Source organism: Xiphias gladius, chromosome 19 (assembly GCF_016859285.1).
Source record: "Xiphias gladius isolate SHS-SW01 ecotype Sanya breed wild chromosome 19, ASM1685928v1, whole genome shotgun sequence".
In the NCBI taxonomy this organism is placed as follows: domain Eukaryota; kingdom Metazoa; phylum Chordata; class Actinopteri; order Istiophoriformes; family Xiphiidae; genus Xiphias; species Xiphias gladius.
In genome coordinates, this window is record NC_053418.1 from 388947 (window position 1) to 403369 (window position 14423).

Genomic DNA, 14423 nt, shown 5'->3' on the forward strand with positions numbered 1-14423 from the left:
AAACGGTGTGTGTGTGTGTGTGTGTGTGTGTGTCGCGCTCACGAGTGTCGACAATAAATGTTTAAAAGCTCATAAATACAGATCAGAGTGAAAGAGAGAATAATAATCCTGTCGAGAGACGACAGGAGGGTTTGAGGAGGAGGAGGGTGAATGGAGGGACGAAGAAAGCAGCTGTTGTCTTGGTAATCTGTGCTCTAATCTGTTTTCCTGCTCTGTCACTCACACTGCTGCTGCTGCACTCCTCCTCCTCCTCCTCCTCCTCCTCCTCACATTCCACTGCTTCTTCCACTAAAACTTCAACCCTTTTTTAATTATTGTAAAATATCAGAGAAGCGCGTGAACCATCGCGTCTTTCCGCAACCGTAACTAAGAGCGTTCGGCGTCTAAACACACCCGGATGGTTCTGTAAAAACAGTCCTCTGGAGAGCAGGACCCGGATCGGGACACGGTCCACGGAAATCCGCCCCTCAGACTTGACGATTCGGGCGCACCACAGGAAAAGTCAGGGGGCCGGTTCGCCTGGAAGCGGGAGTATCCAGGCACCTCGCGAAGAGCGGCCCTGGAGCTCCGAGGTCACCTCCATGTGTTAAAGCTTCAGACACACACACACACACACACACACACGATGGCGAGGTGAAGTGGCCTGAGGTGTGTGATCCATCACAGTGGACGCGGAGCTGACATTTCCGGCTTCAGAACTTTGACAGACGTTTGTTCGCTCTGAGGAGAAACATCAAGTTCTGCTCCTTCGTTTTCATTCGGAACAACAACGACTGGAAGCCGCCACCTGCTGTGATGAGCAATCTGGTCCCGGTCTGGTGTGGGGGAACTGGACCTCAGCGCCGTCCAGCACCTCTGGCACGAGCTGGAACCAGCGTCAGACCTCACAACCCCTGCAGCAGCTTCCGCGGGACCGACTGGACCCAGGATGATCCTGGAGTCCTGGACTCTCCTCTGTTGAAGCACCACCTGGACGCGTCAGGTGTCTCGGCACCACCTGGACGCGTCAGGTGTCTCGGCACCACCTGCACCTCATGGACACCTGATCAAACCGTCCCAGACCGGTCGGTGAGGTGGTGGGAGTCAGCCGCCTCCTGCAGGTCCTCGCAGCAGTCAGCTCCTCGTCCAATCAGAGCACACAGATGAGTTTCACCTGCTCAGCTTCGGTCCAGAACCACTACACACTTCTCCACGTGACCTGCTGACTGTTCTGCGGATCCTCCGGAAGAGGTTCCTGTGGTTTCTCAGTATCGTGGCAGAAACGCCAGAGTCCGGTGTCTGAGAACCTGGACACGGAAAACCACAACCACTCCTGAACCCCTCAGGTGTCACCAGCCAACCAGCAGCCTGTCAAGAGCAAATCAGTTTGTCGATTAACGGGAAATTAATCGGCAACCATTTTGACTGTGTTTTAACCTTTGAAGTCGTTTTTAAAGATTAATTTTGGGGCGTTTTCCTTTATTTGACAGGAAATAAAGGCCAAAGCCTGGGAGAGAGGCCATCGGTGGTTGGGCGGCGTCGGCCTCCACCGTTCGGCGCCTGTTTCAGTCGTTTTCTTAAGCAACAGAACCAGAGTTTCTCTGGTTCCGGCTTCTCAGTGCGAATCTTCGTGTTTCCTCCGACAGTGAACTCAACATCTTTGTGTTTCTGACCGTTGCTCAGACACAACAGGACGTCTGAACGTGTTCACTTGGGCTTCGGGGGGAAATGAGGCATTTCTCGCTCTGTTCTGACGTTTTATCGGCCGATCGATCGATCGATTATCAAAGAAAATCGAGGACCGATAAAGCGGACGTTCTACTGCAGATGAGGAAAGTTCACGTCCTAAAAGATGTGGAGTCAACCTGGGGTCCGGGGCCCCTGGGACACCTCCCCACTTTGCGGGGGTTGGTGATCCTGGCCCGAGGACCGGGTCTCTAACTGCTGGTCTGAGGTCTGTTCTGTTGTTGCAGTTTTCTCATTAAGTCCTAATTGAGTGTCTCTACGGTGTCACGGGCCGGAGCGGGGCGCCCACAAACAGCGCGCGAGGGTCTCTCTCTCTCTCTCTCTCACACACACACACACACACACACACACACACACACACACACACACACACACACACACACACAGTGCCGCTCTCCCCCTTCCTCTCTTTATAGAAATGTTGGAGGAGGTGATAACAGCTCATTACAGACAGAGTGTATATAGACCCACACACACACACACACACCACACACACACTCTCTCTGCTCCGTGACCGGCAGCGCGGTTTAGTTCGGCTCTTCCTAACTTCTGTTCACACTCGACTCTCTTTTATTTCCGTGATTTCTTCTGGTTTTGAACCGTTTTCAAGCCGAATTTCGCTCCTTCAACAGATCAACTTTGTCCGGACATTTAGGAGAAGGACGAGCGACAGGTGGAGCTTTTTAATTTTTGCGAGACTTTTCTGGTTTTTTAAAGTTTGGGTCACCTGGAGGGTTTTTCTCCTCCTCCGCCCCGCCATGGGCTCCGTGCTGCCCGGCTCCTCGCTGGCCCTGAAGCCGGGCTTCAAGCCGCAGCAGCCGCTCTCCCTGGCCGACATCATCACCTCGGACATCCTGCACAGCTTCCTGTACGGCCGCTGGAGGCACGTGCTGGGCGAGCAGCAGCACCACCCGCACCCGCACCAGCATCACCTGCAGCCCGAGGACCGCACCGCCCCGAGCGCGAGCCCCAAGACCGCGTTCACCGCCGAGGTGCTCGCGCAGTCCTTCTCCGGAGGTCAGTGACGACGCTTCGATGAACCGATTAGATTCAATCAAATGTCCCAGTTGAAATTAAATTGAAATTAATCTCGTGATCGGTTCGATTCGGTAATTCAGCTTCGGTTCAGCCCAGTTCGCCTCTGGGAAGATCAGTCAAGTCATCGATAAGATATCATCTTATCGAATCGATATTCCCTCCCGTTCGATCACCGACTGTCCGGCTGCAGCTCTAAACTTTCTCTTCCCCTCGGGGGGAAAAATGCAGCTCGTCTCCGACCTGACACGGCAGAAGACGCGGATCTGACCGGAGGCCGAAACCACACCGAGATAAACCCGAGCTGAGGCGTGAGAGTAGTCTCGTCATGTAACACACACACACACACACACACACACACACACACACACACACACACACACACACACACACGAATGACGGGCGGCGTTCGATCGAAATGCCTCGTTCTGAATTCTAAGAAAGTCACTTGCGTTTCGGTCTGGTTGATTGATTGATTGACTGATCGATCGATTGGGTCTAAACCTGCAGATCATTTCATTAGTTGTCAGTCACTTGACCGGATTAAGAGAAAAACCCAGGCGCTGATTTACCGGTGGTTCCGAGGGGAGAGAGAACCCGCGTTTCCCGGTTACACGAGCTGATGAGTAGAATCCGCCTGAAGAAGCAAAAAAAAGTGAAAAGAGTGGATTTAAAAAAGGTGTAAAAGGTGTAACGTGCGTCCGGAGGCGAGGGCAACCTGCCGCCGACTTCATTTAATTATTGTCCGTTAGATAATCTATGAGTTTGACCTGATCGATGAGCGACGGGGCAGGTGGAAGGCCGTTAAACGGGAACGTGCGGAGTCACCTCGAGACCCTCCACCCGCGCGCCGCCGCCCGGACTCTCCGGCATCACGTCGACCCCCCTAACGAGCTAATCGGGGACTCCGGCGACCGGCGGCTGCTCGGCAGCGGAGCCGCCGCCGCGTTCGCCGTCCCCGCTGCTCGGGCTCCGATCTCACCCCGCGCCTTTTTTAATTTCAACTTCACGTCGACGTGGAATTCGTTTCCGTTCTCGGTAAAATTCGTTGGGAACAATTTCGGAGAAGCCGGGCGAGCTCGTCCCCGGTGTCCGGCTGCTCCCGTTTCATTTCTACCAGATTATTTCTGCTTTATTTCGCTCCGCAGGAGTTTAAATCCGCCTTTCCCGGACCCGCCGCTGCCCTCGAAGCGCCTCGCGTCTCTCCCGATGGCGTTTATGAGTTTCTTCTTTTCTTCTTCTGCGGTTTTAAATCGGGATAATCTCTCAGCACTTTTCTCTCCATTTAAGTCTCTTTTCTCCTTTATGTCACAACCTGTTTCACGCTCTGTCCGGAGCGTGAAACAGGTTGTGACATAAAGGAGGAGCGAGACTTTCTCTGCTTCTCTTTGCATTTTATTTTATTTCATTTTATTTTATTGTGTGTGTTTTTTAATTGAATTAAATTAAATTAAATTGTAATTAAATTAAATTAAATTGTAATGAAATTAAATTTACTGGTATTTAAATTCTATTTCGCTGTGCCGTCCCGACTTGGCCTCCTCTTAATCTCTCTCTCTGAATTTTCCGGCTTCCTAAAGCGGTCATGAATTTAGATTTCTCCCCTCATGCGGCTCGGTGGACAGCGGGGAGGGGGTGTGGGCAGCATGCGGCCGCCGAAGGAGAAAAAAGGAGCATTTAACCTCCTTTTTTCTCCTCGCCGAGGTTTTTCTTTCTTCCGCGCAGTTTCGTGTGGTTTTCACCGTTTTCAGGGGAAAATTCAGCCTCTCGGCTGGATCCAGGAACACGAGGCCGTGTCTGAAAACAGGGCTGCGGCACCACACACACTAAGCCTTTTCATTCCATGTAAAATATGCCAAATGTTTAATGGAGTTCGGTGAGGGGAAATCCATTTTTTTATTTTATTTTTTGTCACTTATCTTACTCTTCCGATCCGAGTCGTTTCTAAGCGGAGACGATGACTTGAAAAGGGTCTGAAGAGCGAAATTGAACAGATGTTTCCTACTTGTGTTTGTGTCCAGAGGTGCAGAAGTTGTCCAGTCTGGTGTTACCCAGTGAGGTGATCATCGCCCAGAGCTCGGTCCCAGGTAAAGCCTCTCTCTTTCTAACCGGTCTCTTGGGGGGTGAGCACACACTCGACCTTTGTTCGTTCCGTAGCGCACCTGTAGCCGAGCCTTATTCGAGTTTATCTCCTCTGCGGCTCCGCTTCAGGACTCGGAGAAGGATATTTTCTTCTCTTCCGACCGGTTTAGTAACTGCCGGCCGGGAACCGTACAACGGGGGCGAATCGTTTGTTTGTCGTTTGCCCCTTTGCAACCAAGGCGGGTCACGTCGGCGAGCGGCTCGTGGCTTTTTGCCCATTGGTTCATATCGGGGGAATTTGGGAAAAGTCTGGGAAAACTATAAATCTGGGAGAAATGGTTTTCGTCCAGGCCACGGGTTTTCCGAGAGCTCTGCGGTCCAGGGTCCCCCGCAGAGCACAAGGATCAACCCATCGGTGTTCGTGTGTTTTAACGAGACCACCTTTCTGCGACGATGCCGAATTCAAGTCCGGCCCAGACGGTTCGACTCGAGCTGATAAATGATCCGGTGCAACATTTTGAGGCTGTTTTTATTTCGTCGTTTTGTTCCCGATGGCTCAGACTTTGAATGCACCGACGTGCGCTGGTCTACTTGTGCCTGTGCAGGATAACGATGAAACAGACAGTAACGTGTTGATAAGTGGCCTGGGTCCAGCCGACTTGGGCGTCAGGTTGAGAGACGAGACCTTTCGATAGCTAGAAAGAATCTACCCGAGGAAACTCATCCGGTCCCGGCTCAGCTCTGCGCGACTGCCTGTGACTTGGCGGGCGGGGGACGGAGGCGACACCCTGTTGGTTTCACGCCGTAAAGCCGGACGCTGGTGGGCAATGTGCGGGCAATGTGCGGGCAGCAGACGGGCGTTCGTGTTCCCACGGTTGTTGTGTCGTTGTTTTGCAGGAGAAGGTCTGGGCATTTTCTCTAAGACCTGGATCAAAGCAGGAACGGAGATGGGACCGTTCACTGGACGCCTCATCTCACCTGAGCACATCGACCTGTACAAGAACAACAACCTCATGTGGGAGGTAAACTGACATTTACGTTTTACATTCACTCACCACGTTACGTTATATTTATATGACACATGGCAGATGGATTTATCCAGGACACATTTAATATTTTAGGTCTGTTTTTGTTTTACTAACTGCAACTTTACCCGGATAGCCGGCTAGCTTGCTCGGTAACTACCCAACCAGGTGACTCGGTGAATGCAGGCGTCCACGTAGCTAGCCAACTGCGTGACTGATATAGGTCCAGCTAGCTTTAGCTGACTGCTAGCCAGCTAGCTTGCTTTCTAAGAAAAGCAACAAACCACTTTGCTGACTCATAGCTTGCAACTAATTAACTGAATAACCCCACTTCCTCACTAGCCAACAAAGTGGTGGCTATCTTGACAGCTGCGTGACTGACTGACTAACTACCTACAGTACATAACGAGCTAATTGACTGTAACAAACTAACTAGCTAAGTAACTAGCGAATGATTGATTAGCTCGAGCTGATGTGAGTAACTATCCAATTACCTGTAACAGGCACAGACTGACTGCCAGCTAGCCTTCCACCCTTCCATCCACCCTTCCATCCATCCTTCCATCCATCCACCCTTCCTTCACTCCTTCCATCCATCCTTCCATCCATCCACCCTTCCATCCATCCACCCTTCCTTCCATCCTTCCATCCACCCTTCCTTCACTCCTTCCATCCACCCTTCCATCCATCCATCCATCCTTCCTTCCATCCTTCCATCCATCCTTCCTTCACTCCTTCCATCCATCCTTCCTTCACTCCTTCCATCCATCCTTCCATCCATCCACCCTTCCTTCCATCCTTCCATCCATCCTTCCTTCACTCCTTCCATCCACCCTTCCATCATCCATCCTTCCTTCACTCCTTCCATCCACCCTTCCATCCACCCTTCCTTCACTCCTTCCATCCACCCTTCCTTCCATCCTTCCATCCATCCTTCCATCCACCCTTCCATCCATCCTTCCATCCAGCCTTCCATCCATCCACCCCTTCCTTCCATCCTTCCATCCATCCTTCCATCCATCCGTCCTTCCATCCATCCATCCATCCATCTGCCACCGCTCTTCCAGAGATGGTGTCACGGTGGCAGCAGATTAAACAAGCTAGTGTAGACGTCCTGGTATTCTAACTAATTTTCCAAACTAACTAACTAGCTGACTACATTAACTGACTAGATGGTTAATGACTGCCTAGGTAACAACAGAAAACCTAAATACTTGGGTAAATATTGAGCGACCATGTAAATAACTGACTGCGACTAGTGACCAGTAACCTGTTGTAAGTAGCTCGAGAGCTAATCGTAGTTACTGAAAACAGGTAACCAGAAAAAAAGAAATATAATTGACGTGTTTTTCTCGTTCTCAGGTGTTTAACGAGGATGGGACAGTGAGGTATTTCATCGATGCGAGTCAGGAGGACCAGAGGAGCTGGATGACATATATTAAATGTGCGAGGAACGAGCAGGAGCAGAACCTGGAGGTGGTTCAGATTGGCAGCAGCATCTTCTACAAGGCTGTGGAGGTCAGTGAACGCGTCACCTTTTCACCCCCACCCTAGTAACAACCACAGACCCTGTTGTTTTGCAGACACTCTGCAGTTTAAAAGTGTATCTCTGAGCTGTTTACCGGTACTGACTGTCAGGGAGGAAGTATTCAGATCCTTTACTGAAGTAAGGGTGACAGTAACGCTGTAAAAGTACTCCAGTAGAAGTACAGCATTCAACATGATATTTAAGTGAAAGCAGTGGTGGAAGAAGTTTTCAAATATTTTACTAAAGTAAAAGTAGAATAGCACAGTCTACTAATACTCCATTACAAGTAAAAATCACACGTTCATTGTGACTCTGATATAAAATTACAGAAATATTATCTGCAAAATGTACATAATGCAGCAAAAGTCAGAAAGACTCCTTTCAGAGCGTTATCTTATTTATAATGCATCGTATTATTGGATATTATTACTTAATAGGGCAGTTGCTTTTTCAAAAAGTCAAGTTCAGGTGAATGTGAACGATTTTGAACGCAGCCCATATAACATAATGCTGTAATGTTGTAATTTGTCAATGTATAGCCAATTTTATGTACTTTACACACCACGGCTTGGTTTAATAGTAAAGCACTGCATCATATTCTGTAAACCCCTCATATGTTTTGCATGTAAAATCTTGTAAATTATACTATTGAATACAGAAAAACACAGTGGAGACACAGGAATGGGATCTGGAAAGTTCAGGATGTGAGAAAAACCGGTAACGGGTTGGTAAATTCTGGTGTAATTTATAAACCAGTTTACTCTAACAGGTCTTGAGGTAATTTAGTATCAGTTCTCCAGAAACTGAAGCTTCTCTAATAATAATGACCTTTATTTCTAGAGCACTTTTTAAAACCCAGCTGACAAACTGCTTCATACAAGGCAGAAAATTAAAATCAAGAAAAATGATGAAACCGAACATAAAATCTAGTCAAATGGAGAATTTTCAGGCAACAGGAGACATTAATTGAACCAGAATAAAATTGGTGAAAACCAATTCCAGTAATACAAGATAGAAGAATTCAAGAGACCATTCGAGTAAAGTCAGGAAAAGTATTTTAAACATGGGAGTGATCCTCATCTCCTCATCTAGAACAGAGGACATAAAGATGCGAAACAAATCATCAATCAAGGCAGAAAACGGCAGAGTTTACGTGTTCGGAAATCATTTGGATTCTCACCTTCAGAGGAAGAGCAGCAGGAGCAGTTCAGGTCTGTGTCGCCCTCTGCTGGCACACAGATGAACAGTTGTTGTTCCAGTGTTCCTGCTCCTCCGACTTTAACTCTCAGACAACAAACCTACAGAGAAGTCCCGGTCAAGATCGATATCAACGATAGATAGACATTAGTTGTTTTGATTGAGAGACAGGATACGTGCAGCCTGGTGTTTATGTTCTCAGCTTTGAAATAAGAAAATCCTGTAAAACTCCTCCAGGCAGTTTTGCGTTTGCTGAAGCTGTCAGAGGATTAACCTACGTGCTTTTTTCCCCCCAGACGATCCCTCCGGACCAGGAGCTGCTGGTCTGGTACGGAAACTCCCACAACACCTTCCTGGGAATCCCTGGAATTCCCGGAGGAGATGATGAACAGAGCAAGAAGAGCAAGAACGGTAAAGATTATCGATCATTGATCTGTAAACTCATCCACGAACCTGAAACTGGACCAGATCTTAAATCGCTCAAATGTTTCATTATTCGCTCCTTCATGGAGACATTTGGAAAACAGACAAATACTCAGAGGAAAAAAGACTTAATCACAATCTTGACACACAATTTTACAACAATATTTTATCTCCACATAACGACATAATTAAACCGTCATCACGAGAAAATAGTTTGAGATCTTAAGATAAAGATCTTATTGAGATAAACTGATCTTAAAATGAAGTGATTTAACAAGATTGAATCATAAATGATGAAATTAAATTACCTTGAGCATGAAAGCCCATTCTTGAATGGACGTGTTACAAAATCAACTCCACTCAAAGTCCACTTACTTATTCGTCTTATTCGACAAATAACAGACTGATCCTTTAAGAGTTTTGAAGGGAAGTGGGTAGAAGAGTTCTGTGCTCTGCCCTCGACACCTGAGCTTCCGAGAAAAAGACCGAGAGTTTCAAGTACCGGTCCCTTCAGAATCTGAATGATTGCTGCCGGAACTCATCGGTGTCTCGTCTACTTGCTGGTCTTACAGTGTGTGTCAGGACCTCATTCATATGTTGCTTAAAGCTTTTGAAACTGCTTGCAGGTTGTATGTACTTTGTGGTCTCTCATGTCCTGAGCCCCTCCACTTGTTCACCCCAGTCTTTAATTTTAACGTGATGGTTCAACTTTCTAGTGAAGATTTGTCCAGATTTGTCCTTGAACACTCATTAGACTCCACAGTCCACTTTCAGTCAGTCGCCGGTCTGAAACATCTCTGCTGCTCTTCCTGACAGATGAGTTCCACACCTGCGAAGGCTCGTCTTCCTCCTCCTCCTCCTCCTCCTCTTCCTCCTCCTCCTCCTCCAGCCTGGGACGCATGCGCTGCGTCATCTGCCATCGCGGCTTCAACTCCCGCAGCAACCTGCGCTCCCACATGCGCATCCACACCCTGGACAAGCCCTTCGTCTGCCGCTTCTGCAACCGCCGCTTCAGCCAGTCGTCCACGCTGAGGAACCACGTGCGGCTGCACACCGGCGAGCGCCCGTACAAGTGCCACGTCTGCCAGTCGGCGTACTCGCAGCTGGCTGGCCTGCGGGCGCACCAGAAGAGCGCCAGGCACCGGCCCAGCGGAGACCCCGGGGCGCAGGGGGGAGGCGTGGTGGTGGTGGGCGGAGGAGGGACAGGAGGAGTGCGTTCAGCTCACTCGCCTAATCCTCACCCACCGCAGCTGACCGCCGTGCCTCACCCGGCGTCACTGGTTCACCATATACCGACCATGGTGCTGTGACGGGGGAGCAGAGGGGCAGACAGACGGACCGACAACCCAACTACTGACAGCCTGACACAGCGACACGTCTTTTAACTTAGAAATAAGATGGAGTATTGGGACAAACTGAGAAAGGGGCCTGCTCCCAGGCAGGTGTCCCTCCATCAGGGAGGAACATGGTGAACTATCCGGCGGTTACCCAGGTAGCCAGCCGATCTAGCAAATTCGGCACTCTACTGGTAACCTGCGTCCAGACCTCTGACGTGCCGCGCGCATTTCAGATTTTTTCCCAATGTCCAGACAAGGTGACCTCTCTGGTTGCTGTTTCCCCGATTGGAAAAAATGCCCCAAAATTTGCAAGCGGCATGAAGGAGATAGACTCTAAAATCAACCACCCTGAGTCAGACCAGTGTACCTAGGGGGATTTTGGTACATCCGTAATCATCCTGCGTCTAGAACCAGGCTTTACAGATGGCGATGTTACGCCAGACACACACTAAACAGTATCACAGCAAAATGTATCGATGCTTCGCTTCGACAGGCTAAAATCACCGCAGACGAGGCTTCGATACATCACGCTCGCGTCAGCAACCTTTTCTGATGATCTGGATTATGGGACCTGATCCTCAATCTGCCAAATGATTTAAAGTCCAACTGAAATGAAGTGTCAGTATTTTTGCTTCTTTTCTTCTGTCCAAACCAAAAGGCAGAGATTGAGATTTTATATTTTTTTGGTTTTATGATGGCGCCCCCTAGTTTTGCCTTAACTTGACCGTATATCGTTAGGTAGCCGTCCACTCAGGTGGAGACCGTATTTGGATACAGCCAATTGAATGTTGCATAAAGCAGTAAGGTCAGTGTAGTATGACAGACAGAACAGCCAGCAACCACGTTAGCCTCCCTGGTGAAGTCTGGACACGAGCACAGGCCTCGTCCTGCAGCTCAGCGTGTTGAAGGAGCCCGGTCACCAGTGACAATTCAGCTGCAGCGCATTGAACAGCACGTAGACAAAAAGGGACATTTCTGATATGTGACCCCTTTTCTTCCGTAGCTATTAACAACACATTTAAAACACACTGACATTATTTTAGACTGAAAAAAGGGACTAAAGCTGATTTCAGTTGGACTTTAAAGCGGTCAGTTAATTTTTTGGAACGAAACGTTAAGGATGACTTCACACATTTTAAATGGCCTCTTCATCATGACGTCCCGCCTGCAGTCTTTAAATAATGTAGGACTCAATTTTGTCCAGCAGATCTTCCCAGACACTGGAATCAGTTTCAGAGTGGTTGAATTAAGTTTCGTTTCCCCCTCACTGCCACACTCAGGCCTCTGTTGGACTTAGATTTGGGCTACCTGGGTAATCATTTACGAAGGAGACTTCCAGCAGCTACATGGCTGACGACAAGTGACATTATCTAAACATGAAATCAATCAGATGGAAAATAAACTGACCACTTCCAAGACTGTGGACCTCCAGCATGGGGGGGGGTTACATCATAAGCACACACACACATCCATCAGGCTGCAGACAGACACACTCACATAAACACAGTCACACCTACACGCTGGTTCAAGTCCGTTCTTTCTTAAAATGTTTCAGTGTCTCTTCATCAGGACGCGGAGACCCTGCTACAAACCCCGGTAATGGTTCATACAACGGTTGCATGACGAGACAGTGTCAGCCCGTGACCCCGGCTGTTCATGTCAGTATAACTCACGTATCTATGAGGTGATGATGTCGTGCTTTGGTTTGCATGCTAATGGTTCTCTGTTACAGGTTGTAATGTGTGTGTTGAAAACTAGGAGGCGCCACAGTCTGAGCATTGAGGCTCCTTCAGAGGAATCCACCGAGTTTCTGGTCGATCTGCCTACTCGCATGCTAACAGGTGGTAGCCACCCCGTGCTAAAGCACGTTTCCATATCTGCAGAGGGTCGCGAGCTTCGGCGGGTGTCCACGTTTAACCCAGACCGTGCTCTCAGATCCCCAACGCAGAATTCATGAACAGAACTGCATTTGTCTGCTGGCCACAGCCAAGCCTGCTCAGACCGCAGCACACACTCCGTGGACTGACAGGCTGTTCAAATTAGAGGGTTCATTTCAATGGATCAGACGCTTGTGGCGGCAAAGTAAATCTGCATCAATGTGGTAATCCTGGGAAAAACAGCCACGATTTCAATCTGGCAGTGTTGACCCATTATCCCGAGCTGGTTAGCCCCGGTGCTAACCTTGTAGTCACAGCAGACACAGAATACACCAGATCATTTGCTTGTGTTGCGTATCTGTAGCTCGTTTTACAGCAGCTTTACACCGAGTGGACTGTGTCGGTGTTAATATTTGTCGGAGGCTGATGCGAACCGTTTTTCCAGATTTGAGGTTAAATGATACGACGTGACCGCATCATTAACTCGTGGTGAGGGGAGTAAAAGCTTTTTAATGGCTACTGTTTTTTAGTGGAATCGCCTCGGTCAGTGTTTAACTGTGGGGGCAAAGTAAATCCGTGTAAATCTAGTTTGAGTTCAACATCGGTGTCATGTTAGCAAGCCAGCTAGCACGGAGGGCTAGTAAAACTGACCGCCATCTCTCTCTCTGCGTAGCCACCACGTCACCGAGGGTCCAGCATCACCTGTGTCACGAGGACACACAGGTAAACTTCGCTGTGTCACTTTCTCGTGTGACCAGGGCTTAAATCTCAGCGAGTGCTAACGCGTTAGCATACGGCCCGTTTAGTAATGCTCACATTTCACTTTCCGTGTCAAAATTCCCGTCACACATTGGCCCATACAGACACCCGGTGCTGCAAAAAGGTCGGAGTGCGACACGTTGAGCACCTTAGCAAACGCCTCGTCCAGGTATTTTCTCTTTTGGTCAGAAACATGGAAGCGTCGAGTGACAGTCCGCTTGGACACTTAACACCAGCTATGTGGAGTAATGCTGCATTCACCTCACGGGGGAGTGAAGGGCACGCTCACGTTGTCCTGAGGCGTAAAAATACAGTGTTCGTTCAATATAGAACTATATTAACGGATTTCAGGATTTAGTTGCCTTTAACAACGGATTACTCTTCGGCGCATACTCCGACGTATCAGCGCTTTCAGAAAAAAAAAAAAATCAACTTTCACAGGCGTAATTGCGACTGGGATGTGGACGTGAACGATATTCCGCTAGCTTGAATTAGTCTGTTTGCTTGACTGACGAAGCTTTCACTTCAGCACACGCCATGTTCAGTGATAGCGAATCGCCATAGTATGAGGCACCAAATATCCAAAACACGTTTGTTTTATCTTGTGCGCACATAACAGAAAATGAAACTCGTCTTTCGGGACTGCGGGTTCCTTGTAGTCTTGTTTAACGTTAGCTGCATGCTAGCACGTTAGCAGGAGGGAATGGCTTTCTCCACGTCATCTTTACTGACCAATCAGTAAATCCACTGGAAACCGACCCGATTCCTTTGAAGAAGCTCGTCAGTTATCAAAAATGGCCGAGCCTGAAATTTAAAGTATTTTAATATTATCTTCATTATGAACATTATTACTGGTTTATGTCCGTGGTTCTTAAGCCGTTGAGGCCCAAATTGTGTCTCGGGCCATGTCAGCTGACACCTGTTACAAAATATAAGAATCTGATTTTCTAGTCTTTGTTAATGTCTCTACATGGTTTTTCCCCCCGGGGCCTGATTTCTGTATAAATATGTTGTTAAATAATCTAACTACTGAGAATAGGAATGAAGAACTGATGAGTCCCTTTAGCTGACGGCGGATTGTCGTCCTTTTCTCTTCATGTGATGTAAATAAACTCCAAACTGTCAAAGAAAAGAATGTGAATATAAACATGAGATGTGCTTTATGCCCAGAATTTAATTCAACCGTCACTTTATCTTCTGTATATGTATATGTACAAGGTCATATATGACACATGTATCAGTATATGAAGTATGATATGTTGACTTCTATAAAGGACATTGTATTTGAGCCTATATACTCCTAATAAAGTATTACTTCACCTTCACCCTCTGCTCTGCTTCTGTTTGTCAGTGTCTCCACTGAGCTCCAGCTGTGTCACTTCCATATACCAGCCCATTATGCTGATGATACTTAGGAAGATAAGAAGACAGAAGA

General features: G+C 48.2%; 1 protein-coding gene across 1 annotated transcript; it reads left to right on the forward strand.

The window, feature by feature from the left end:
* The first annotated feature begins 2483 nt into the window (after positions 1-2483).
* On the forward strand, positions 2484-14301 carry prdm12b (PR domain containing 12b). The gene is made up of 6 exons (XM_040156278.1): positions 2484-2742; positions 4782-4847; positions 5740-5864; positions 7230-7385; positions 8889-9003; positions 9832-14301. Exons 1-6 carry the CDS (start codon positions 2484-2486, stop codon positions 10323-10325), a joined length of 1215 nt encoding a protein of 404 aa, XP_040012212.1. The 3' UTR covers positions 10326-14301.
* Positions 14302-14423: the final 122 nt, after the last annotated feature.